Source organism: Neolamprologus brichardi, chromosome 23 (assembly GCF_056152115.1).
Source record: "Neolamprologus brichardi isolate AB-2024 chromosome 23, ASM5615211v1, whole genome shotgun sequence".
In the NCBI taxonomy this organism is placed as follows: Eukaryota; Metazoa; Chordata; class Actinopteri; order Cichliformes; family Cichlidae; genus Neolamprologus; species Neolamprologus brichardi.
The window spans coordinates 18507051-18533631 of record NC_142125.1 but is presented as its reverse complement, the minus strand read 5'-3'; the positions used below and the strand labels follow the sequence as shown (position 1 = coordinate 18533631).

Genomic DNA, 26581 nt, shown 5'->3' with positions numbered 1-26581 from the left:
TATTTTTTTCTGAATGGGATATTTTTGATAAATTTTCATGTTTTTTAGGGTGCTGAATCCAAAAATGAGCTCTATTTTCCTCCAAGTAATTTTTTTTTGCAAAACATTAGGACTTTACATTAAAAAAGCGAAAACAGCAGAAAATGAACAAAATAAACCTGTTGGGACATCATCCATTGAGCTCCTCACGCCAAACCCACACCACCTCCCCCTCCTACTGACCCCCCTTAATTCCTCACATTTACTATTTGTATTTCTCGGGACTCTCACTCTTAGAAATATTAAGTTATTGTAAGAAATCATTAGTGGTTATGTTTTTTTGACTCAAGTATAAGATTCCAGATTTCAATTTAAAAAGGTAAATTGGATGCTTAACTAAACCAAAAACTTGAGTTCTGCAAGAAAAACTGACAAAATGGAATTATTAAAATATTTTTTCGGGTTTAAGTGAGTAAAGATCTACAAGAAAAAAAAATCATATGCAGTTTTTTTGGTTGCAGACCTGTGTGATTTATCTATCTACTGCCACGTGATAGTTTTTGCCTGTAATCAAAGACAACTGATCTTATTATTATTAAATAATCACAAATTCTGCAGGTGCTCGAATGGAAGAAATGTACCAAAGATGGTATTTTTAAGACATTTTAAGATTTTTTTAGGGACTTGTTACACTTGTTAATTGTGACTTGTATGTTCATATGTTTCTTTTTTTTTTTACCAAACAATGATTCAGTATCAACAGAACTGATCTTGGGTTGTGTTAAACTACAGCAGTATTAACTCACAGTAGGACTCGAGTTGTTGAGAAAAAGTAAACATGTAGGTTTAAACATAACCGACTCATCAGTCTGGCTCAAACTTTGACCCTTTGGTCAATAATCCCCCCCTCCAGAGGACGGACAGAGAGACATAGACGGGCAAACAAAGAAGGACACACTGAGTACTGCTGGATCTGGTTCTGAGGTTCTGCTTAGAGGTCTGGATCATGATGGAACCAACATCAAAACCTGCTGCTGTTCTGCTGCTGTTTCTCCTGCACAGCTGTGTGGCAAACCATGGTAATGAACTCCTTTCTTCTTCAATGTGTGAACTGTTTTTAGTGCTCATATTAGTGGTACTAAATGTAGGATCATCATATGACTAATCTAGATCAAAATTGTACTTTGGTTTGAATATAAGTAGATTTAAGTCTTTTATGAAAGTTCATTAGAAGACAGAAAGTAACCCTCAGTCTGTGTATCTGTACATTTGATTGTTTAACCAAATATCACTTTTTTTTCTTCTTCTCTTGTCTTGAATTTGATGAACACTAAACCAAATGAACCATTTTAAATCTGATGTGGAAGTATAATTACAAGGACTGTAAAAACAGTCTTTGTAATTAGTACTACTATTACTTCTACAATTACCTGATAGAAATACGTGTATAATACGATTGAATTAAATTCTCAAGTATGTAAATTACTGACCTTTACTTAAGATATGTTTTCAGTCCATTACTTTTATTTTTGGAGTGCGTAGTTAATACAGTATTTTTATATGCCATGCATTTTGCCAAAGGGGGGAGGTGGGTGAAACACAATCACCTGGAAGAGGCAGACCCTGTAAATTATTTATAAAGCCTATTGTGTCATTTGACAAAATCTTCCTCATTATTAGACAGAAGATAAATGGAAGAATGGAAAAATTTTATACAAATCCAATCCCAAAAAGTCGGAACATTGTGTAAATTAAAACATTAAAACCATATCTCATGTTGAATTTGATAGCAGCAGCACATCTGAAAGGACTGTGTTTACCACTGTCTAGCGTCTCCTGTCCTTTATAAACGGTCTGTAAACGTCATGGATGAGGAGAGCAGCTGATGTAATTTTGGAAGAGGCACTTTGTCCCATTTTTGTCTGATAGAGGATTCTAGCTGCTCAACAGTCCCAGGTCATCTTGGATTTGATCATTTGTGTGACTACAGAACAGATTTTAAATTAAAGTGGAGGCTGAGTGTTGGTGATGCTGGAAGGGTTTAACTGATTTTCTATCTTTGTTGTAGTTTTTCTCAGCAGCCACCTCGCGTCACAGGTTTTGGTCCGGAACAGACGAGCCAACCAGATGTTTGAGGAGCTGAAAGCAGGTGACCAAACAGCAGCTTTTCTCCTCATTATTACATCCACTATGGTTTGACATCTTGACCATTCATATCATTCTGTGTCTACTGAACTCATAAAATCTCCTTGATTAAAATAAATGTTTGTACAGGGAGCAGGTTCATTTCTCTCCCTTTTCGTATCTACTTTAGATTCAATTGTAATCACTTACTTTAGCATGCGCTGCAGGTTTGGAACAATATTAGCTTTGAGTCTTTGTTGACTGGAGGTGGGCAGAGACTGCTAAATGTTAGCATTAATTTTGGAAAGTAAATCAAAAAGAAACAAAAAGAGCCAAACAGAGACAACAAACAACTGTGAAGTGACACAAAATGACTATAACATGTTTTACAGGTGCTCTCTATGTTTGTGTCTCATGATACTGTCACGATTATAGTGTGTTAATGTGGATTATTTCATATCAGGGAACCTGGAGAGAGAGTGTGTGGAGGAAATCTGCGACCACGAAGAAGCCAGAGAGGTGTTTGAGCAGCCAGATAAAACAGTATGTTTTTACTTCTCTCTGCTGTCAGAAGTTTTAACAGCACTGAGATCAGTTCAAAGTCTCACCGCAAAACAATCTCTCTTCCTACAGGAAAAATTCTGGAACAAATACCTCGGTGAGATATACTGGATTTAAACATGGAAACAAATATGTTCAATACTAAGAGATAAGTATAAGTATATGAACAGTATGATTTTTTTTATTACAATAAATTAAAAAAAACATTTCTTTCTTCAATTTTCTTGTTTTGTGTAACCAACAGTTCCACAGTCTTTCAGTTTATCAGAGGAAATTCTCATATTAAGTGATTTTAAACAAACAAAACATCCATCCATCGAACCTTTTTCTTCTGCTTCTCTGTGCCCTGGTCATGAGGGCAGCAGCCTACACAGAAGCCCAGAGTCCCCCCAGAAAACTTGTATCCTCCCCCTCCGTGACAGAGATGTTTGTGTTTGGATGGATGGATGTTTTGGTCCAGTTTAGATTTGATGTGTTTCTGAATAGAACTAGAATTGGTTGAATGTTTCTGTGCTTTCTGTTGGTTTGAATGAATTTTATTTTGATTAATCTTGTTATTTTTTTATTTTTTGCTTCTGTTAAACTTTGTGCAGTTGGATGAACGCAAGCAGAGTTTGTTTTTTTCATGTTATTTGTACACCAGAGTTTATTCAGCTGTGAGCTGCACTGCAAACACGAACAAAGTCAAGAACAGCACACAAAGGGAGCACACAAACATCTCACTGTGTCTGTCTATTTGTTCTGCAGACTGTAAAGGAACTCAAATGTCAAGAACAGCAAAAAACATCAATCTCATCAGAAAATGCATAGAAGGTGAATATAAATGAACACAATAAATAATAAAACAGTTAACTAGTGTACATTAATGCAGAGTGTGTGTCTGTCCTCAGGTCAGTGTATTTCTGGTCAGGGTAATGGTGTGAACTACGAAGGAGACATCAGCATCACACAGTCGGGCAGAGTATGTCAACACTGGAGGCACAACTTTCCACATCCTATCTTTAGGTAACTGAGCAATTCCCCACATAAAAACAAAAATTACAGTCCTGGAACTAACTAACGAGCTTCTTAAATTAGGTAAGAAATAACCAAAGCAAAGCAACATATTACTCATTACCTGAGCAAAAGCAGAAAAACGCAAAGGACATCTAGTTTAGTCATATTTAAAGGGCTAGCTCACAAACTAACTGGTAAAACACAAATTATTAACCACCCAAATTATAACTCAGTAATGTCGTGATGCATGCTCAATCATCCAGGTAAATAAATCTCCAAAAGTTGATTCTGTTCATCTGGACGTAGCGTTTTGTGGGAGAAACGTTTCGTCACTCATCCAAGTGACTTCTTCAGTCTCAGCTGACTGCAGGTTTCCCCAAATCTTATAAACAGTACATTTGCATAATGACTGAAACCAGCCCACTGAAGGAACAATGAGCTGGGAGGTCAGTTCCTTGATCATTAATATGCAAATTCTCATGACCATCAACAACCACTGACCAAAGGCCATTATTAAAGTACTATTCACAGAGAGTTGGGGAATGGCAGCAATCACAGCATTGTAAGATGGCGAAAGATGTACCCTTAGGCCCCCTCCTCAATTCAGAGATGATCTTTCCCTTTTCACGTAAATGGCCTCCTTGACTCCGCGCTCAAACCAATGTTCCTCCCTGTCCAGGATATGTACATCCTCATTAGGTGTAAATGTCGGTGTAGCTGTAGGTATAAATAGAATGCGGAGTCCTGGCCCGACGAGGTAGCTCGTCTGTGTTGTGCCATCCTCTTCGCGAGAGGTTGTTTGGTTTCCTTGACGTATAAATCCTGGCAATCCTCCTGGCAGTTAACAGCGTACACTGTGTTACTCTGTGTCGGGGGACCCGATCCTTGGGGTGGACCAATTTTTTGGCGCAGTGTGTTTTGGGGTTTGAAAGTCACAGAGACACGATGTTTAGAAAATGCATCAGAACTGTTCTGATACTCCTGACACATACGGGATCATTACAGGTTTTCACTTAGGCAGCAGTTGTCCTTCTCTCCTGGATCAGCTGGAGCTTTCTTTTGGCGCGTTCTTCAATGATCAAGGAACTGACTTCCCAGCCCATTGTTCCTCCAGTGGTGCTAGTTTCAGTTATTATGGAAATGTACAGTACTGTTTATAAGATTTGGGAAACCTGCAGTCAGCTGAGACCGAAGAAGTCACTTGGATTTACTTACGTGATTGAGCATGAATCAAGACATCTATAGCTTTGCTTTTGCAGATGATCAGTACAGCATCCGCATTAGTGCAGAGGTCATGCCAATCTGACAGTCTTCCCATTCCATTCTGTTCACACTGGTGAACAACACACTGAGATCCTTCCTCCACTTGGGGAAGTAATTCATTCCCTGTTTTCCTGTGTGTCTGCAGAGAGTATAACACTTCAGAGCCAGGCAGCAATTTGAAGGAGAATTTCTGCAGAAACCCTGACCATCGTGCAGAAGGACCCTGGTGTTTTACCAAAGACCCATCTGTCCAGAAAGAGACCTGCAGAGTACCAATATGTGGCAAGTATCTGCTACAGACACTGAGTAAAGATTATGAATACAATGATAATAATTAATATTCTCGCACCATTTTAGGCTAGTTGACACTCTTGTGCTAGTAATGTTGGAAAGCCATGTCGGTACCTAACATGAGCTGCTCAGAACTCACTGAATTTCTTCCATGTGGTCTCTGGTTTCCACATCATTGCTGAACTCATCTTACATCCTGGAGTGTTTCAGGGCTCATATACAATCTAGGATTATATTTCTCTATAGTTTGAGCTCCAAGTTCTGTCAGCTGATCTGTCTTTTTTTTTTTTTTTTTTTTTTGTTAAAGGTGAAGACTTTGTCACACCCACTGTGGCCACGAAACCACAGAAACCTATAGTGTGCTTGCCCAATTATGGTATAGAATATAATGGGGACCTAAGTGTTACCATAGGAGGTCACACCTGCCTGCCATGGTCATTACCGGAGGTAAAAACCCTCAGTCGGGACAAAGAGTTCATCCCTGAAGTTCAGCTGCAGACCAACAAGTGCCGAAATCCTGACGGTGACGCTGAGGGCCCCTGGTGCTATGTCAGGATTGCTGGAAATATAACAATGGACTACTGTGATCCACAGCTATGTGGTAGAGTACAAACCTACAATCCACTATTAAATAAATCCTCCTGTTTACCTGCCCCTTACCTTTCCAATTGGCCACCTGTTTCCTGCAGATGACCCACTATTAGGGCCTGAGCAAACAACTGTGACCGAAGGCAGGGAGCGCTCCGTCTTAGGCCAGGCCAGGAAAAACCTTTTCAGTCCTCGCACATTTGGACAAGGAGAGGATGGTGAGTGCACTTAATGGGCAGTGACAGCAAGCATCAGGTAATCACTGTACCCCAAAAAGCTGAAAGAGAACAATTCAAGAAGCAGGTGATCCATCTAGCCTGTTAATAGTTTTGTTGTGTTTGACCATCTATCAAAGTTTTTATTGACTTCTTGTATTGCAGATTGTGGACAGCGTCCCCTGTTTGAAAAGATAAGCCAAAAAGATCAAAACGAAGCAGAGCTTGTGCAGTCATACGGACGTATCGTTGGGGGTGATAACGCTGAAGTGGGCTCAGCTCCATGGTAATGACACTAGATAAACAACATGACTTTAAGGATGGTTGACAAAATTGTTCTGAATGTCTGGTAAAACAGATCAGACTCCCATCAGGAGATTATCAAGATAACATTAGATATACTTGATTTATCCCAACATTCAGGAAACTGCAGCACCATAGCACCCAAAACATAAAAACAGTAAAATACATAAACCACCACAAAACCAAATATCTTGAAAGGTAAATAAAATACACACAAGAAAGAGCTGAGGTAACAAGGAAACATAAAAAGTGAAGGACTCAAAAAGTAAAAATGAAAATATTTAGGAGCTTGTAGTACAATCAAGCAAATAAATACAAGTATGACACAGGGAACTTTCAACATCTGTCTCTTCAGCTTAGACAGATGTTGAAAGTTTGTATGCTGCCTGGCCAGGACATAATGCAAAGGGTGGGCCAGGTCATCCAGTTATTATGCATAGCCATACACCACAACCATACTCATTTGGGTGACCTCTGTGTCAGATGATAAGAACAGATTAGTAATATGGACACATTCCACAGTGAGCAGTTAAATATTGTAATCCTGACACATTTGTTCTTCCCATTGTCCATTCTGCCAGTCAGAAACAAATAAATGAACCATTAAGAAATGAACTGTTTCTGTCACCTTTTGAATGACTTTTTATTTCTAACTTAGATAATTCCGTTGTTTGCAGGCAGGTGATGCTGTACAAGCGTAGCCCACAGGAGTTATTGTGTGGAGCCAGTCTGATCAGTGATCAGTGGATCCTCACTGCAGCTCACTGCATCCTTTACCCACCCTGGAACAAGAACTTCACCATCAACGATATACTGGTCCGCCTGGGAAAACACAACAGAGCCCAGTAAGAAGGCGTGTCTGTCTTAATTATCATTAGTTTCATTTGAAGGCCTGTTGGAATTATGTCATTTTTTTCTAGGTTTGAGCGCAACATTGAGAAGATTGTGGCAATTGATGAAATCATTGTCCACCCCAAGTACAACTGGAAGGAAAACCTGAACCGTGACATCGCTCTGCTGCACATGAGAAGGCCGGTCACATTCACTGATAAGATCCATCCTATCTGCCTGCCCAGCAAGCCCGTCGCCAAGTTGTAAGATAAACGCAACATTTGCAACCAATTACAAGTTAACTAGTTCAGACCAAATTCTTTAATTATATTTCCCACACAAATCAAAAGAAAGGGGTGAAAATGTGTCTTTTGCCTTTTATCTAGCTTGGCACAGATTATTGTTTTCTTTCAGGACATGGTAGATTCCTCTCTTTAGGACAGACTCCATCTCTGCTCAATGTGAAGGAGTTAAATCGCTACTGCGGTGAAAAGCAGCGCCATAGATTAGCTTAAAGCTGAGTGGTGGACCTATATTGCCTATTGGTAAAGCAATTTACCAACTTACTGCTATTTGTGCCACTCATCTAAACTGACTAAACACAGACATCCAAAATCAGTTTTGTCCTGATGGGGTTAACTAAAACATTCAGACTGGTGTTTTTACCTTTCTCTAACATGAGTCTTGTGTAGTGTTGGCATAGCAACAAAACTGAACGGAGAATTGAATTTCCAGTTCTGTCATGTGATCTGGAGCGTTTTCATGTGGGGGAGACTCTGGGTCCGACATAGAGCTCACTGGAGAGATTATTTTGTTCATATGGTGTTGAATACTGCTAGAAATATTAATTGGGGATGTATCAACACAAGGACTTTGCTTAAAGTCCTCAGTAAACAACAATTTGATTAAATCAAGTCAGGTCCTCAAACTTGGTCACATAGCTATTTCTGCATAGATATCGATTTTCCTTTCTCCAGTTATCCTGCAGGGGGTTAAAAGATTCTTCAGATCCCACAGATTCCTTCTGTCTTATTGGAAAGTCAAAAGTAATGCAAAGACTGCGCCAGTAGAGGGTGCTATTAAGAACTGTGGTCAGAGACACTTTGGTTCAGTGAGGTTCATACCTTGTGATATATCTGACTGGTATTTTTTCCGGCAGTCTGATGTCTGAAGGCTTTAAGGGCCGAGTTACCGGGTGGGGGAACCTGAAGGAAAGCTGGAACCCTGCAGTGAGAAATTTACCATCAGTGCTTCAGCAAATCCACCTACCGATAGTGGACCAGAACATCTGCCGCAGCTCCACTTCAGTAAAGATCACAGACAACATGTTCTGTGCTGGTAAAACAAAACAAAAGATTTTCCACATTTGTTCAAGAAAATGCTTGTTTATATTTTATTTTTGGCTTATTTTTGGTCCAACTGTTTGATCCTGAATAAACCCCTGGTGTGCTGAGTGATGCTGCCGTCTCATCGGCTGTACTGAATGGAATTTGGCTGTTTCTCTCAGGATGATCCTGCATCTCCTGAAGGTGTCAAAGTTTCTCTATAATTACAGTCTGTGGTTGTTTCAGGTTATAAACCAGACGATAACCATCGTGGAGACGCCTGTGAGGGAGACAGCGGTGGACCTTTTGTGATGAAGGTGAGAATCACAATGAAAGAAGAACAAATGATAGATTAAGTCTCCTCTTTACCATTTCTTATCATTAGATAACATCTGGTTTATATCTCAAGCAGATGTTTAATAAAATATTTGTTAAATAAATTATAAGGCCGACGGCACGAGAACACACAGAAGTGACATCATGTTTTAATTAACACATAGTAATAAATTATGTAGACTGTGTATTAACTCTTAATTATATAATCAAGTTAACATTTACATTAAAAATGTAAATTTTTCTCTTTCACAAGTTGAACAGTAGTGTAATGGGATTTTCTTATTCCTGACACGTTAAAATTGTTAACGAATTTCATGAAAATCTGTCTGGACATTAACAGTATTTTATAGTCATAAAATATTTAACCATAATCCAAATATGTAAAATTTATGAAAATGCAAAATGTTGTAATAGGAAATACCAATGCTTGGGTTGACCTGTGCCGAAGTCATACAGCCATGCTTTCTCCAACTAAATTCCCAGTCACACAATCCTAGAGACCAGATGGTAACCCCATGGCAACCGAAGGGAAAAATGTGTGTTCTCTGGGACACCAATGATGATTTGATTCACACAGTTTGTTCAGGGTTTATTCAGTGATTTCATTTAGCGTTTTAATTTTGTGTGCATTTTTTTTTTTTATGTAGTTGATTATAAATTATTTTTGTGGTCTGTAAATCACTTTCTACCTAGGTTTTGAAAAGTGCCACACAGCACTGATTTTATTATTATTAATATTAGCATTAAAACATATACACTGCACAATCATACACCAATATTTCACTGGACCTACTTCACCTACTAATGGGAAGGTTGTTGGTTTGATCCCTGTCTGTGTGCCAAATGCCCTTTGGGCACTTTGGCATCAGAAACCTTCATCAAAAAGGTAGGAACTGAAACTCACTATTCACTGGTGAGTTTCAGTTAGTGAGGCATATTGAGCTTTGAAAATACTTCTCCTAACCACTATATAACTTATTAAAAAGCTGCTTGTTTCACAAACTCTAGACAGGGGGATAGTAACAAGAAGTTGAATGACTATGTAAAAAGTGTGTAAAGTCTTCAGATTTGCCTAATTGGCAGCCTCAATCTTCATTTATTATCTCAATTTAGAGAAAAGCAGTAAATCCTCACAGTTAAGTGTTATTTGGCATTTTGCTTAAAATTGAAAAAATAGTTAAAATATTTATAGAGTTTTTCTTTCTTTGCACTCTGAAAAGACTTTTCTACCATTTACATAAGGTTCAATCTGAGAATTTAGAATAGTTGCCTTTGCAAACAATGAGTCTTATTTTGAAACTGTCTTCCTGTGCAGTACCCAGCAGAGAACCGCTGGTATCAGATCGGCATCGTGTCATGGGGAGAGGGCTGCGATCGCGACGGGAAGTACGGCTTCTACACTCACCTGTTCAGGATGACCAGGTGGATAGGCAAAGTTATCGAAAAGATGGGAGGAAGCGATGATGAGTAAACACAAACCATCGACGTCAATCACTTCACATTGAACCCTGTTAAGCAGCATGGCCCCAATAAAGATTGTCAACACATTGTACCCTGGCCTCTGGTGTTATTGAAAAGCCTTGGTTTGACCTGCAGCAATAAGAGTCAGTAATAACAAATAAGCCAATGTGATCTTAGGAGTTCTCTGGGGATTTTTCCAGAGGTTTGTAGCAACCAGCCAACAGATTGTTAACATAAACAGAGGTTATAGCTGCACTGTACATCCCTTTACTGTTTATTCATACATGACAGAGGCTCTAAAGTGTTCTCATTATGTTTGTTTACTCCTGAATCAGTTTCATCTGTTGAGCCATTTTCATGGTCTCTTTGACTTCAACAAGTTTCTCCAGCAGTGCTACTCTAGATCTGTTAACCAAAGTTCAGTTTAAAGCATTACAGTTACAGCAGTGATACAAACTAACCACCAAATTCAAGCCCAGAGATAACCTCAACTTTACATTATCAAGATTTTGGTTGTTTAATTTCCCCGATCTCCATTCTTTATAATTTAACAAAGTAGAGCACAATTGCTGAAAAGTACCACAAGGTGGAGCCCCGTTCCTTGCTGTGCTCAACTAGTTATAGCACAATACAAAACAGATGATTCTTTTATATAAATATGAAAAACTGAACTTACCAAGAAGACTGTTGGAGGACTAAAAAATGAAGGCTGAGTTCAGACAGCTGAAAACTTTCAAAACTTGTTTGAGTTGATCTTGTTATACCACATAATAATACCAACTACAGAGAGACAAACAAAGAGGTTTGTAGTTTGGTGTATATTTCAGATTAAGGACAAAGGCTGGAACAATTTTTGTACATGTAAACAGAGTCAGTGACACAAATCGATTAAACACTTTGTTTAACAGCAGAGTAAACATTAACGTGCTCCAGTCGACCTCGGGGTCTGCAATGTTCACCGGGTCACGTTTAAGATCACCAAAAATAAGAATTTAACATCTTTTTAAGTCAAAATCATGAAAAAAAATGGCCTTTTATTATCCTATTAGTGTAAGCGCTTCCCACCAATGTGAAAGTAACAGATTAGTGATGTAGTAATGTAACGTGTCACTGTACAAGAAAACAGTCATTCATTATATTTACTACCAACAGCACCTGAAGCAACAGACCCTGGACTTACTCCACTAACAGGGCAGCGTATTCAGCTCCGCTGCTCATCAGTAAAGCTTGCGGTGATGCAGCTGTGAACTGAGCGGCAAATATTTGAATTTTCTTTGTAAAACTTTAGAAAAATCTGACGTTTTTTGACCAACAGCTGGAAACTGAGTGAAATTTAGTTTCAATACAAAATGAGAGACCAGAAAATTTACTTTATCAATACTGAATTTGAATGAATCAAGTTTTCACCTGCAATGTTAAAAATTTACTATGTTCCATATATTTTATATTTACCTTTTTAAACATTAAAAAAATTTATACTCCATTATTTATTTATACATTACTGACATTTTTGCTAACTTAGTCGAGACTTAAGAGTGAAACATTTACTTTTATATTTCATGTCATTCACAAAATATTACAAATAAATGTTATGTAAAATATTTATTATGCTCATTGTTATTAATTTGTATTTATTTATTATTATTTCTATAAATCTTGAGCATGATTACCTAATTACTGTTTTTTAATAATTAATTAATACTTATGAAATAATACTTATGTGTTTTCAACTTTAATTGATTTTTGACCTTGTGTATTCAGGTGAGCAGTCGATTGCGTTGTCATTTACATTTTTCATACATTGGAAGATTTTTTCCATTTATAGTAAAACAAAAATGTTTGAATGTAAGAAAAACGTAAATGAGAGCATGTCAATAAAAACACATCAGTAAAATATGTTTTAAGTGTTAAAAAAATACAAATAAAATATCCATAAACATTCAAAATAAAGTTTCTTTGATTCGTGAATTAATGATAAAACTCGCTTCATCAGCTGAAGTTGCAGAACTGCTTTCTGTTGTTTCCAGCTGTTAGTTTTGCCTGTAAATCAGATCCACGCAGATCATCTGCTCCCACCTCAAACTGCATCACCACAAGTCCACTCGTGAATCTGCGATCGATTCACTCACTGCAGGAATGAACGCATGAAACTCGTACAATGCGCACAGTTCTGATTTAAGCACATCTTCAGGGTTCCTCGACCACCTGCACCGCTACCACCTCGCTGTCGGCAGTCCGGTGTGTGAGCAGGTGTCTGTTCAGGTGAGTTTTGCGGGTGTAGCTCTTGGTGCAGAAGGTGCAGGCGTAGGGACGGATGTTGCTGTGGGACAACATGTGTTTCTTCAGATCAAACTTCCTCCGTAAACATTTCCCGCACTCCGGACACGAGAACGGCTTCTCTCCTGGAAAACAGACCGAGAGGCGCTCGGGTTCAGAACCGGCACAAAAGCATCTGGAGTTACGACAGCATATCTTTGTGTACCGTGATCATGTGACCAGCTTCCTGTCTTACCTGTGTGTATCCTCCGGTGTTCAGTCAGGTGACAGGAAATGGAGAAGGCCTTCCCGCAGTCCTGGCAGACATAGGGCCGCTCGCCCGTGTGCGTCCTCATGTGTTTCTGCAGGTCACCGCCGGACGGCCAGCCTTTACCGCACACCGTGCACACGTACGGCCGCTCCCCGGTGTGCCGCCGCACGTGCACGTTGAGGCCAGCGAGCGCGGTGAAGTCTTTGGAGCAGTAGGGGCAGCGGAAGGGCCGCTCCCCAGTGTGTGTCCTCAGGTGGCCCTCCAGGCCATCGCGGGTCTTGAAGCGCTTGCCGCACTGCGAGCACAGGAAGCGGCTCTCAGCGGTGTGGGTCGCCCGGTGGGACTGCAGGCCAGTGAGCGAGCCGTACGTCTTGCTGCACAGGTCACACTGGTACGTGCGGAAGGTGTGTGTGCGCTGGTGGATACGAAGCTGGGTCACCCCTGGAGACACAAACATTTAAACACATGTTTAACCTCCTCTGGGAAAAGGAGACTCACATCATGGATGTGTGTCAGTATGGATCAGGATTTCAAAAGAATGTTTTCATCACCTTTGTTCAATCTGCGCAACACAGAAATAAGAAACAAGGACTGGACGCAGGACTGATAAGGTGTATCTAATAAAATGACAGTGAGTGTAAATGCCATTTTGTTCATAAAGCTTGTGTTGTTTCCTTTTTGCGTAAAAATCAGATGTGCATCGAGAGCTGCCACCACACTGGATGTAATGAAACCCTTTCCTAAATCCTGCAGCTGCTTTTACAATGTGAATCTGAAAATGTTTTCCTTTCCCAAGATGAGCTCTACAAATTCTCTATAGGCTCTGTTCACGTGTTTGTTTTACAGCAGCTGGCAGCAAAGTGCTAGTGACCAAAACACTGACGACTCGCTGTGTAATACCTCTTTGAGACGGTCCTCATGTTTTTTCCCTAGCACATAGTGGTTACCAGGGAGAGGGAGGAGGGAGGAAAACAGCGGGCAAGTTAACAGTACATGGTTAACAATCATGTGACTGCAAAACCTGAGCAGGTCTGAGGAAAAGTAAAAAAATAAAAAGTATAGCGCTCGATTATTTCGCCAAGTATTTTTGTCGTTTCAGGGTTAATAGGATGAAAAATAATTATTCTTTCTTAGAAAATAAATTTTCAGGTGATGACGGTTGTTGATGAGCAGGCTTTTCGTTTTTTAACATTGTGTTGTAGCTCTGAAATGGAAAATAATTATAAAGGAAAATAATGAAAGCATCAGACTCTTGACTGTTTTAGAGCAGCAGCTCAAAAGCAATGTTTTGTTCCACCGTCATCCTTTTTCCCAGAAACATCTTTAACAGAGGGCTGACTCAGATGAACTTGATGTGAACCAGCTGTTTGCTGCTCACTGAGTGAGTCAAACACACACAGCTGCCTCGCTGAGCTTTTAAATCCAGATCTGCTGCTAAGCTGCAGAGGTCAATGAGCCCATGGAAAGTGCTCCGAGTTAGTGGGGTTCACCGCTTTCAGTGATCTACCTGAGAAGGTCTGGTCACAGAAGCGGCAGTTGTAGCGGAGCTTCGCCCCCTCCACCGAGTGCGTCTGCAGGTGTCGCAGCAGCCGCGTCTGTGAGCTGAACGTCTGATCACACATCGTGCAGGTGAGGTCGGGCAGCCGGTGCTGCAGCCGATGGGCGTCCCTCTCCTTGGCCGACTCGAACACCTTGTTACACCGGCTGCAGGTGAAACCTCCCTTGTCCAGGTGTGTCTGCCTGTGATTGGTCAGGCTGGATAGATGGTGGAACTCCTTGTCGCACTGGATGCAGTGGTAGATGGGGCGTGCCCGGTGTGTGCGCTGGTGCGACAGCAGCTCGGCTTTGGTCTTGAACATAGCGTTGCACTGGAAGCAGGACAGAGACCTGACGGGTCGGGGAGGGGGCCTATTCTGCGGGAGGCAGGGCTCTTTGTCAGCGCCGCCAGGTTGAGTCTGTTCGAGCACAGATGTCGTTAAGGCCGAACCGCAGGACCTGTTAGTGCGTAGGTGTCGAATCACCTGCAGACAGTCAGACAAACATCTAAGGGAGTGATGTATATATGATGTATATATATATTTTTTTAAATTTAAAATGAATAAATGTGTTTTCATTTTTATGTGTGGTGTTATTGATTTATTTTAAGATACTTTTTTTGTTCAAACAGACAAAAAAGTGACCATATAATTACTGTCATGCCACACTGAGACACTGACACAATACCTGTGAGCGGTAGATGAAACATTTGCCACACTGAGGACACTTGTGAGCCACACGCTGGGAATTGTGGGAAATGCTGTGCAGAGCATTAGCTGTGACCTCTGAGCAGGAGAGATCTGATTGAAGAAAGACGGGAAGCTTTAATGACTAGGTTCAGTTTCTATAGCTTTGTCACAATTCTTAGGCCGCATCCTTTGAAGGACCCGGCCTTCGTGGTCTACGTGGGCCGGGTCCTGTGAAATTGGACGGTCTAGCCTTCAGATTTGCATCACCAGCTTTCTCAGTGGAGTTCAATAAACTCAGCCGTCTGCTCCTTGCTATCTAAATTATAACAGGACATTAGAGTACATTCTCGACCATTTCACGCTTCTGTTTAATCAGATTTCTGTTTGACATTTATTCAGCTGTGTGAAAACTAAAACTTTAATGTCAGCCAAACCGATTTACTCAGGAACAAATAAAATATTGAAAAAGCCAAACAATAACTGTGTAATAACTTACATATACATATAATATGTAATAACTTACATATCATGTTTAACCTGAGTAGCGAAAGACCGTGCAGGGTCTAGAAACAATGTGCCGGAGTCCACTGTTCTCACCAGCTCTAGTGAGCCTTGACCTCCCGGTCAGCTATCGAGCTGGTGGATAACAGACGTCTCAGAAAACGTCAGAGCACTTTTGCAAATATGTGATGTCTCGATAAACCAAGCGAATATTTGAAGTTTACACAGCTACATTCTCACCTGAAAATATCTTAAAAGTTTATTTTGTGACCCAGAAAGAGTCATATTAAAACTAAGTAGTTGCTGCCATTGTTGGAAACGGGAATTGGCTGGGCCATGCTATGAATTCTGGGATAGGTTGGGCTATGAATGATACACCCGACCCAACTTTCAAGTCTGGCTGTGATGTAAACGGCCTACAAATGTGGCCGCCAAAGGATGTGGCCTAGGAATTGGGACACAGCTTATATCTACGCGCGTGTGTGTGTGTGTGTTACCTGTGTCTTCTGATTGGTTGACAATGTTTCCACATGAGTCCCTCAACCTGACAGGCAAAAGCTGGTTATATTTTCAAGCTCTGAGGACTCTGAGGGATCCAGGATTATTTAAAAAACAAACAAACAAAAAAAGGTCTCACCTGCCCACCTCCACAACCACAGGTGTGACTACACATTCATTGCCGACTGCTGCCGAGCTCTCATTGGACGCCTCCAGCTCTGAACCAATCACAGTCTCCTCGATCTCTTCCTGCTCGTCCTCTGTTATCACCACCACCTCCACCTTCACCAGCTCCACGTCCAGCTGCAAGGGGCTACTAACCTCAGGTAGCACATCTGATTGGATCTCCGTTTCAGGTGGAGAAGGGTTGGGATTGATCAGTTTAGTGAAAAGGGGGTGGGACCACACAGACAGGAGGGTCTCCTCTGTATCACAACCCACTAAGAAATAACCCCCCCCCCAAAAAACATTAAAGATCAGCAAAACTGAGTCTGATTCTCATTTAATTTGATTAGTTTTTGATTACTTATTTACCTGTCGCCAGTGCCTGTCCCTGTAAACAGCTCTGATTGGTCAGCAGCTCCCTCAGATCATCCTTGTCCGCCTTCTGCAGACAGTCCTCCAGCCCAGAGGGGGCAGCATCAAACCAGGAGGCAGCCTGAGATGGATGAATGGCCACATAAATGAAAATGAAATACAGCAGAATTACTAGATTGACTGTTCAAGGTTTTACTGATCACCTGTTTGAAGTCGGGAACAGGAAAGAGCTGCTCGATCCTGGACAGGAAGTCAGATATGAGGGACTGCAGGGCGGAGTCAAACCTCTGGTCAAACACCTCCTGGAAGACGAGCACAGAGAGAGGTGAATGATGGACGGATTGAATGATGAAGCTTTGTGTGAAGCTGATAATTCAAGGTGGCAGCTCTGACCTGTAGGAGGCGTTGAGAATTGTCTGGACTCTTTGTCAATTTGTCGGTGAGCGTCAACAAAGCAGACCAGCATTCGCTTACGTCTTCATCCAGCTGCTGAGAGAACAGACGAGACACAAAAAGAAACTTATTTTCAGCAACAACTGAGGACATCAGCCAATAGTTACTATTATTTTTCTCGTTATTATTTTATGAGTGGTCGTATCATTAATGATGCTAGTTTTTATTAGTCTCTCAAGCATTTTTCTGCTTAATAATTGTTCTAATAATAATTTTTCTGCTTATTTCTTGTCATTTTCTAAGACTTGTTTCCATTTTTGATTCTAGGACAAATGAGCACAGGAAGAAACCATTAAATATTTTTTCCTAAAATAATGTCTCGGTATATGGTATGCATTACCATAAGTTTTCTTATGGTAATGTTAATACAGTCATGTGAGAAAATTAGGACACCCTATGAAAGCCTGTATATTTTAAAATATATTTGGACATATGGATATTTAATATGAATTTTAATGATACTGAGGGATCCAAATAATATAACTAAATAATTAAAAATAAGAAAAGCCTTTTTAAAACTTTCTGGTGTGGAATAAATTAGGACACCCCCACCCGTTATCCCACTTAAAATGGTTAAAATCACACACAGGTGTATCACGTCAGGTGCACATGATCAGTAAATCTTTACCCATCATTTTAAAGGAGCCTTGCCTATTTAAACCTCAGATTTAGTTTGGTGGTCTCCTGACTGTTGAAGTGTTGAAGTGAGCGCCATGGTGAGATCTAAGAGCCGTCTGATGCCCTCAGAAAGAAAATTGTGTCCGCTTATGAGTCTGGTAAGGGATTCAAAAAGATCTCAAAAGAATTTGACATCAGCCATTCCACCATCTGGAAAATTGACATTCAAAACAACTGCCACCATGCCCAGGTCTGGCCGTCCAAGCATATTCACCTGCGGAGCAGACGCTCAAAGAACTCATCAAAAATCCCAAAAGGCGTCTCACTGATATTATATTAGCCAAAGGGGGCAACACTAGTTATTAGGGGGTAGGGTGTCCCAACTTTGTCCTCCATTAAAATCCTCCATAAAAACACATTTTTGTTCATATTTTTTTTAAATGTGTAATTTTTTGTTGTTGTTTAATTGCAACTAAGTCACTTTCTTTTCCAGTAATACATGAAAACATGATTGGACATTGATATGTGAACATTTCTTAATAAAGAGCAGATTATTTAATGGGGTGTCCTAATTTTCTCACATGACTGCATGAAAGGCATCAGAAGTGATAATAGAGAACAACGACATGGTTAATGTCATGAAGACCAATTGTACAATCAAAGTTTAGATATGGACGACTGAAAGCACGAAAACATCATAGCAATTCATTTAAAGAAGGAAATATTGAAATGTGCTGCATTAATGATTCACTGCTTTTTAACATATTAAAAAATCATTAGTTTAAATTGTTTGTAATTTAAATAAATATTACAATTAATGTTTAAAAAATGTAAAATAAACACTGATATGAGGCATTTTCAGTTATTTAAATTATATATTTAAATACATTTTAGTGCATTGATAAAGGTGCAGGATGTTCCATCTTAAATATTTGTTATAAAATAAAAGCGTTTTTTTTTTTTTAAAGAAAAAAAGCCAAAATAAAACACACAGGGCTGGTGTTGGTTTCCAAAATTTATCAGATTGATTACACCATTAATCAATAAAGAGCTGGGGTGCAGTGAAGTGACACAGATCCTGTAAGCCTGTCCAGTTATCTCCCTGCTCTCTCTCCTGGGCTTCAGTAGCTGGATTAACAGGCTTCAGGCCAGAGCAGCACAGAGAGCAAAGAGCTGCTTTTGGTATTAAATGAGAGAATTTCAAGTCATTATTTTTTTTGAGAAAGGTCCCGACTTAGTGCTGCCCAAACATTTAACAAGCTGAAGAGCTGTAGACACACACTCACTATTAACCTGGTTTCCTTTTGCTTTTGTCATTAAATAAAGGATTTAATCACTTACTTCCAGTTAAGTGACTTTTTATGTTGAATATTTTACTGAAATCACAGGAAACAGTTTGAATAAAAATAATTTTTAGACACAGTCATAGTCTGAATTACTTGTGGTCTCACCGTTGCCTCAGAGTGGATCCTGTCTAGGTGGGAATGGATGGCAGCTGATTTTGGTTCTGACAACGTGACCTAAAGAAAAAAGAAAAAAAACAACAACAAAAAACAACACAATCTGACATGTCCCTTCAATGTTAAAAAGGAAAAGTAACACACTCTATTTTGTTTAAAGTTTAGATTTTAACATTTAGTGATATACCTAACTATAAAATAACTCAAATGAAATTCAAATGAACCAAGAACAGAACCCTGAGGAACACCACGGAGAAAAAAAACCCTATTTATTACATTTACATTGCTTATTTAACACTTGTGCATGAACTTTCCTGAGTTCCTGTAACTGTTTCGTCCTCTAAACACTGTGGAAACTAGGAACTATCAATGTTAATATAAAAACATTCTGGGGACTTTGGGGGTTTTCTACTACAGAACAGGCACTCTGCAGCACAAGAGGAACCTTTAAGTAAAGTCTAGCCAGTATGCAACCATAAAGACTTCCGACACTTATTTCATCACTTGTTCAGAAGCTTTATTTATTTTAATATCGAAGGTCATTTGGAGATGAAAACTGCATCAGTATCTTTGTTGCTATTATACTAATACCCAGGCACACAGAGTATACGCTCCTCTCTCAGATGTTGTACAGCATGCATGACATATACATCATTTACATCAGGTGTGGTAAAGATTTAATTAACACTTAAAGTTGTTATTCCTTATCCAGCCAACATAATGTGTTAAAAACAGGTGGGAAAAGGGAACTATTGGATAGTGCATGAAACCTTCAAATTCAGGTGTTACATTCTCTCCTTGCAAAACACCAACCTTTGCCCTCAGAGCCAGCAGCAGCAGACACCTCTGTCTGTCCGTCAGCAGTTGCGGGACGGCCTCAGTCACCAGGGAAACAAAGTCCTCCAGCATCCCATAATGCCTCACCATTTCGTGCCGTGCGACCTGCCACATCGCCGCTGTTAGCAGGCGGAGAGGCGGGACGAGGAGACGCAGGGAGGAAAGGGAGAGGAGGGAAGCTGCCGGAGAGGACAGGTTGACATGTCAGAGCAGGAAGCATCACTTATCTGGGTCAGTGTCAGGAGCTGCTGCACCCACACCAACCAGGACTCTAATGTTATTCTTACTTAATGCAACTGTAACAATATGTAGGAAACTCAGAATGTAACAGACTTTAGTTTGTCAGGGCAGGTAAATTAGAGATGTGCCCATATAAAATTTAAAAAAGGCTCATTAAGGTGTGCCAATTTGGCCACACCCTAATCATATTGATAATTATTACAATTTATAAAACAGACAAACTGTTATCAGTAAACAAATGAGGTGGAAAAATTTCAGGAAGTTGAAATCTTTTGATTAAACCAGAGAATTCAGAAGTTTGAAAAATGTAACTTGGGAGTTTGCCTGACAAAAGAAGCTACCAAACTCTGTTAAAAAAGTCTCAGCATTTTAAAAGTCAATGCTTATGAATGCATTTAATAAAACCGCACTAAATACATCTAAATAATTACAACATATAGTTTTAAATCGGCACAGTTTGATATAATATAGCTTTATTTAGACCTTGGAGTGTCATGTTTACCTTTAGTCCCATTAGTGATCATTAAATGATTGGTGTGTTGGTGAATTACAGCTTATTCTACTATTGTGAATGCACTGTTGGCAATACAGGGATCAGTGACTTACATGATAGCCAAACTGCTGCTAATTAACAGTTTAAATACCGTTAAAATACAAGCAGCCATCTGCACAGTCTATCAGTGATATATACGACTTTTATCATAAGCAATCCACGCTTGATGCGTTACAAGTACGCCGAATTTAAATGTAGCTACAATCGACTTATTATCAGCTGTTAGAGGCTAATCAATAAAGATTAACGTTTCAAAAACTAAGAACATATTTAAAAAGCAAAATCTTTGCATAGAGTTTGGTTAGTATGGGTGCATGCGCACAAGTTGGTGCTAGCTGGCTATCGCTCGGTAATTAACAAAAGAGACAAAAATCCTGATTTATTTTTAAAGAGCACCAGAATAACCGATAAGAGAACAGAGTAGTAAGCACATACCCATTCCGCGTGCAAACCCACTCACTGTAAGCCCAATTTTTTCCAAAATGTTAGCTACAGAGGCTAACGGTTAAGTGTTTACACTACAGCTACCGACGGCTCCGCCCCCTTTATATCGGAACCTTTTTTGAAAAGCCAAAGAAACACATCCGGTGCACGCGTGCGTAGAAGTGGGGTTTATTTTCGTCCTGAGCCAGGTGAGTGGAACAGGTGTGGCTTAAAGGTCATTCTTTGTGCTTAAGAATGAAGTTTATCCTCGTTTTACCTCCTCAGCAGGTTCACTCCTGAACAAGTTGAGAAACTTTATTTATTTAATATGATTGTATTTAATTCTATAAAGAGTTAGAGAGCAAAAATCATGATTAGGACAAAATTGTATCAATTAACTAAAATCCAAAATCTGATATTGATAATTACTTTAAAGAAACAAATTTAACAATTAAAAAGACATCATTAGTTGAAATTGTTTGTAATTTAAATAAATATTACAATTAATGTTTAAATACTGATATGAATACTGATATGAGGCATTTTCAGTTAATTAAAATATATATTTAAATACATTTTAGTACATTGATAAAGGTGCAGGATGTTCCATCTTAAATATTTGTTATAAAATATTATATTGTTAATTAGAATTTTTTTTAAGCCAAAATAAAACAGGGCTGGTGCTGGTTTGCAACATTTATCAGATTGATTACACCATTAATCAATAAAGAGCTGGGGTGCAGTGAAGTGACACAGATCCTGTAAGCCTGTCCAGTAATCTCCCTGCTCTCTCTCCTGGATTTCAGTAGCTGGATTAACAGGCTTCAGGCCAGAGCAGCACAGAGAGCAAAGAGACGCTCGAAATACAGAAAACACAAACAATACCAGCAGTGAATGTGGAAGAGCTGGAGGCCGGACTTTGTGTGGACTTCGGATGGATCTGCGGGGGGTGGAGAAAGGTCGACAGTCAGGCCTGTTCCTTGGAGGCTCCTCGGCTCCTGCTGGCCTCCTCTATGGCCGTCTGGCTGCCAAATGCTGGAAATGAGCCTTTGTGTTTCTTGTTTCTTCATTTAAATAATTTATTGTAGCTTTTAACAAAGTGTGCTTGTAGCTTTTTCACGATTTACACCACAGTTTTATCAGGAAACAGTCTGTTTGTTGCTGCTGTAGCGTTCTGCACCACAAGGGTAAACATACATATCCTTGTAATGGATCCTGACAGAGAAGAAGCTGAAGTATTTTCGGACCCTGAGGACCCATTTGCTCTAACAGCAGAGGATAAGGAACAGGAGGAGGATGAGGTGGAAGAGGATGATGATGAGGAAGATGCCAGGATCTTCAACGCTTGGATGCAGCGGTACCGGGGAGGGGAACAGCAGAGTAAAGTAGGAGAGGAAGAAGATGAAGATGACGAGTCAGAGGGAGGAAGAGTTAAAAGCAGAAGCAGCCCGGAACCTCCGGCCGCGGTAAAGTTGGGCCGCCGAGCATCACTGCCATGTCCGGTAAGAACACCAGTAACTGTACAACTCCAGACCAACTGTAAAGTGCAGTAGTGTGTGGTCAAAAGGAGGGGTAGTCATTAATGCTTGCCTTCTTTGATATGCTGAGCCATAATTAAGATTCAAATGTTGTTGTGGACAAGTTGTCAATCACAGGAACTTAAGCACAAGAAGTTCTTCAAATACTCAAAAATTGGAAACATTCCTTAGTGATACAGTCCTAAGCTCAAGAGCAGACAGTAATAGGTTGTTTGTTGAGATTTTGTTCATTTTGTCAAGTGCTGTCTTCAAGGTCAAGAAAAAGTTCACCTCCTTTACCATTCAGAAAGAGTCATTTAGTCCAGAGGGTCATGGCCATCTGGCTGTGTGGATACTCGGTCTAATTGGGATACAGTGGTCAGTCGCTCCTTTTAGCTTGTGCATGACCTGCTTCCCGTCTTGCCATGACGGGGAAGGTAATGAGAATTGAATTCATGCATTACAATATCTTGTCCACGGGCTCTAAAGAATTTGGGAAATTCTTGGAGCCAAAGATTTTTTGATGCAGTCTTTGGTCTTGCTTTCAAAGATAAGATATAGTGCTCAGGCTACCAGAAGAAGTTCAGTCTGAAAACTGGTATGGGCATCTGATGCAAATTCCTGCTGAAGTGTGCTCCTGGTGGCAGTCCCAGAGCACACTGGGTAAGAACAATTTGGGATGATATCTGGCAAAGATTATTTAAGCCTTAGCTTCCCAGCTGAGGTCTAGTTTTTGATGTATTCAGAAAAATACAACAATCACATATCACCAGAAAAATAACTGTAAGAGAGCATCATAGGACTCTGGAATTGAAAATGTGCCGGGCTTGCTCTTTTGAAGTAGATTCCAGTGGATGGCAACCATTGATGCATTAAGAATGTCTGCCTTTTAACCAGTGTGGTAATTTAACTGTGGTTACATTGTCTGTGCTTTTTTCGGGTTAATGTCACAAACAACTTCTAGAAAATTGTAATCCAGTGCAAGATAACCCTACTCATGTTGTTGGAATATCGTGAAACGTGTCTTGATGTATCATCATGTATCTCAATAATTTTGAGAGAGATAAATTTTGCCAGTAATCAAAGTGACTTCATCCTTCTCTTGGAGGGATCGTGTGTTCACAATAATGTGTTGTAATGGGTTCCGACTATGGATTGGGTGTGAGATGCTGCCCGAAGTGAAGGAGTTTATATCAGGGTTTGTTTACAAGTCAGGGAAGAGAGGAGCACGTGATTGGCAGTCAGATTGGTGCAGTGTCTGCAGTGAGGTGACACTGTATTTGTCTTTTGCAGTTAAAAAAGAGTAAAAAGACTCAGATCTCACATAGAAGCAGAAGATACGAGTTCCCTTTGATGTCTGTGGTCTCCCTTTGAGACAGGGGATCAGAGCAGAGCTGCTACTCCTGCACACTGAAAGAAGCCAGTTGAGGTAGTTTGGACATCTAGTTATGATGCATCCTGGACGCCTCATAGGTGAGGGGATTCAGGTATTTACAACCAGAAGAAAGAACTAGGACAAGTTGGAGATGGTTTGTCCTCAAGTTGTCTTGGATTTACCTTGCTCCCCCCTCAGAGGTCCTGGAGGAGGTGGCGAGTAGGAGACTGATGGATATCTTGTTTCAAGACTTTATCATCTAGCTCTTTCCTTTTCTCATAACATTGTAGTGAAGGATGATCAGGAGCAAATGGTGCCTGTTTTAATGCAGTTACCATTAAAAACCAGTTGTATCAGTTTATATCAGTCATACTTTCAGTCTTCAGGGTGTTCACAGCTCATGAACACTCTGTCATCCATAAACCAATGTCTTGTTTACTATTTTCTAAGCGTCAGCCTTGCAGTTTGGTTATAGGGGAAGTAAAGACTCCCAGAGGTGCTAATGGAGCTTTTAGGTACATGTTCTTGTTTGTTTTTTGTTAATGGGATAACTGATCAGTGAGTCTTTTGTTTGTTCAAGACTTTTTTTAACGGCAGAAAAAAATTAGAAACAAAGAAATAAAACTGTGAGAAAGAAGGAAGGCAAATATTTACAGAGAGTAATGAGTTAAATGTTTATTATAAGCAGTCCACTGACATTTCACTTTTTTAAATTATCCTTCAGTTTTGTATAGTGAGTATTGACTTTAATGTGTACTTTTTAACTTTATTAGTCATATTTTTCTCCTTACTTTGCTTTATGATCTTATATACTATATTTGCAGTTCGTATTCAGCATTTTGTGCCTGTAAATTACTTTGAATTGCATTTAGCATTTATGCTCTCTGCATCAAGTTTGATTGATTAATTGATTGATCTTTTGTCTTCAGTCCACTCTGTCGGCCATGCAGCTGTCTCGTCTCCACTCGTCCACTCAGGCTCCGGTGACGGCGAGGGTTTTGTTGCGTCGCTCTTCCTCCCGCCGCCTTCTTCCATCACCTATGGAGTCCGCTGTGCCCACCTCAGAGCGCAGGCAATCTCTTATAACCACAATCCCCGAGGTTGTGCCACCTGAGAGGCGGGGACAGTTCAGAAGACGTAACGTCATGTCGCTGGTGTGTAGACGCACTTCCCGATTTTTATAAGACAAAATTAAATTGTGTTTTTAGGCTCTTTGTAATTTTAATTGTTTGTGTGTTGCAGAGCGATGCTTATAGTGTGTGTCTGATCTGTCATAACGACTTAAATAACGGCGCTGGCGGCACCAGAGAGCTACAGTGCACACACACCTTCCACAAAGAGGTAGCACATACCAGCAACAACATCAACACATAAACCTTTTCTTGGGTTAAAAGTTGGGCAACCATAGACGGGTCACAAGTAAACTCAGCACAGACAGATGGACCCTGGAGGGTTATAGAGGTCCAATGAAGGCCCTGTCTAAGGTGGATGACACTGAAGAGGTCAAGTAGATGATTGCAGACACTCATACAATGACAGAGTCACTAAAATAGGTTTAAAACAAGTTTGGTTTCCCCCTTTTTAAGATTTTGTAACAAATGAAAGACATGTTAGTCCAGTCTTCCTCTGAGACGTTTTAGGCCATTCATTAGTGAGAAAAAGATGCAACCACTACAAAGACATCTTTTTGACTCAATGGTCTTGTTCCTCTACATGCTGGTGCTCCAGGACTCCATGATGGTAACGTACTCTCTCATGCCTTCTCTCTCCTCAGTGTATCGAGGAGTGGTTGTGGAGGAAACAGTGCTGTCCAACATGTCACGTTCAGGTGTCCATGCCACAGCCATCTTACTGGAGCTCCAGCAGGGTCATAATCCCCTAACATCACCAAGAAAAACGTCAATTAAACTGGACTTTATTGGATAACTGCTTTTTTAAAGCCCAGTGAATTTATCATTGTCTTTCAGGATATTATCAGAAGAGGAGCGTGACTTTTGACGCAAAACGTTATTCAATAGATTAAAAGACAAAAAGATTAGCACTCAATATTTATATAAGGAAACATCCTCTGTCTTTTATTTGTCTCCATTTTGAACCACACTGGTTTCAGCAACCAGGTTATCCTGAGAATAAGGGAGTGTATTCCCTGTTTTAACACCCATATCGTCTCAGTGTGATACAAATAAGTCATAGTGGATTAGAAACATATAGTAAAGGACCAACGCTGAAGCTGGAGAACAACCAAAATAACCTCATGTATGTTTTTTTTTCTTTTTGTCTTCTTTTTATGGTAATTTTAACAGTATTTTAATGACTTTAAAATAAAATGTAATTGTGTCCGAGGAGAAAAATATGGTGCAGACATAACAAATTCCCAGTCTTAGAAAAAGTTTGGGTTTTTTATTTCTAAAATGAATTATAGTTTCTTCTGCTAGTCTGTTATGCTCGGTTTTTATTTGTTTTTTTTCTTGTTCTATATTTTATCATTTAATTTGTCTTTTGGTGTGAATATTCACTTATAATCACTCAGTTATCTCTGTAATC

At 39.9% G+C, this 26581-nt stretch overlaps 3 protein-coding genes across 4 annotated transcripts; 2 read left to right on the top strand and 1 right to left on the bottom strand.

Moving 5' to 3' along the window:
• Window positions 1-896: 896 nt before the first annotated feature.
• Window positions 897-10364, top strand: f2 (coagulation factor II (thrombin)). Its single transcript, XM_006800334.3, has 15 exons — window positions 897-1058; window positions 2048-2128; window positions 2567-2646; window positions 2737-2761; window positions 3412-3477; window positions 3555-3669; window positions 5069-5205; window positions 5522-5815; window positions 5904-6020; window positions 6183-6303; window positions 6998-7165; window positions 7241-7414; window positions 8311-8489; window positions 8723-8793; window positions 10128-10364. The coding sequence occupies exons 1-15, from the start codon at window positions 986-988 to the stop codon at window positions 10281-10283; spliced, it is 1857 nt and encodes a 618-aa protein (XP_006800397.2). The 5' UTR covers window positions 897-985; the 3' UTR covers window positions 10284-10364.
• Window positions 10365-11056: 692 nt separating this feature from the next.
• LOC102783431 (uncharacterized) lies at window positions 11057-21262 on the bottom strand. 2 transcript variants are annotated; one of them, XM_006800335.3, is made up of 12 exons: window positions 21158-21262; window positions 19906-20108; window positions 19084-19152; window positions 16955-17050; window positions 16765-16863; window positions 16559-16682; window positions 16164-16464; window positions 16024-16070; window positions 15024-15136; window positions 14308-14821; window positions 12786-13241; window positions 11057-12675 (listed from the first exon to the last, which is right to left on the bottom strand). In XM_006800335.3, exons 1-12 carry the CDS (start codon window positions 21159-21161, stop codon window positions 12461-12463), a joined length of 2241 nt encoding a protein of 746 aa, XP_006800398.2. In that variant the 5' UTR covers window positions 21162-21262; the 3' UTR covers window positions 11057-12460. The 2 variants fall into 2 exon arrangements, with proteins under 2 accessions (XP_006800398.2, XP_006800399.2); XM_006800336.3 differs by having other exon boundaries at window positions 16955-17047.
• Window positions 21263-21959: 697 nt separating this feature from the next.
• Window positions 21960-26291, top strand: LOC102783909 (uncharacterized). Its single transcript, XM_035911835.2, has 4 exons — window positions 21960-22647; window positions 24967-25191; window positions 25280-25378; window positions 25812-26291. Exons 1-4 carry the CDS (start codon window positions 22354-22356, stop codon window positions 25917-25919), a joined length of 726 nt encoding a protein of 241 aa, XP_035767728.1. The 5' UTR covers window positions 21960-22353; the 3' UTR covers window positions 25920-26291.
• Window positions 26292-26581: the final 290 nt, after the last annotated feature.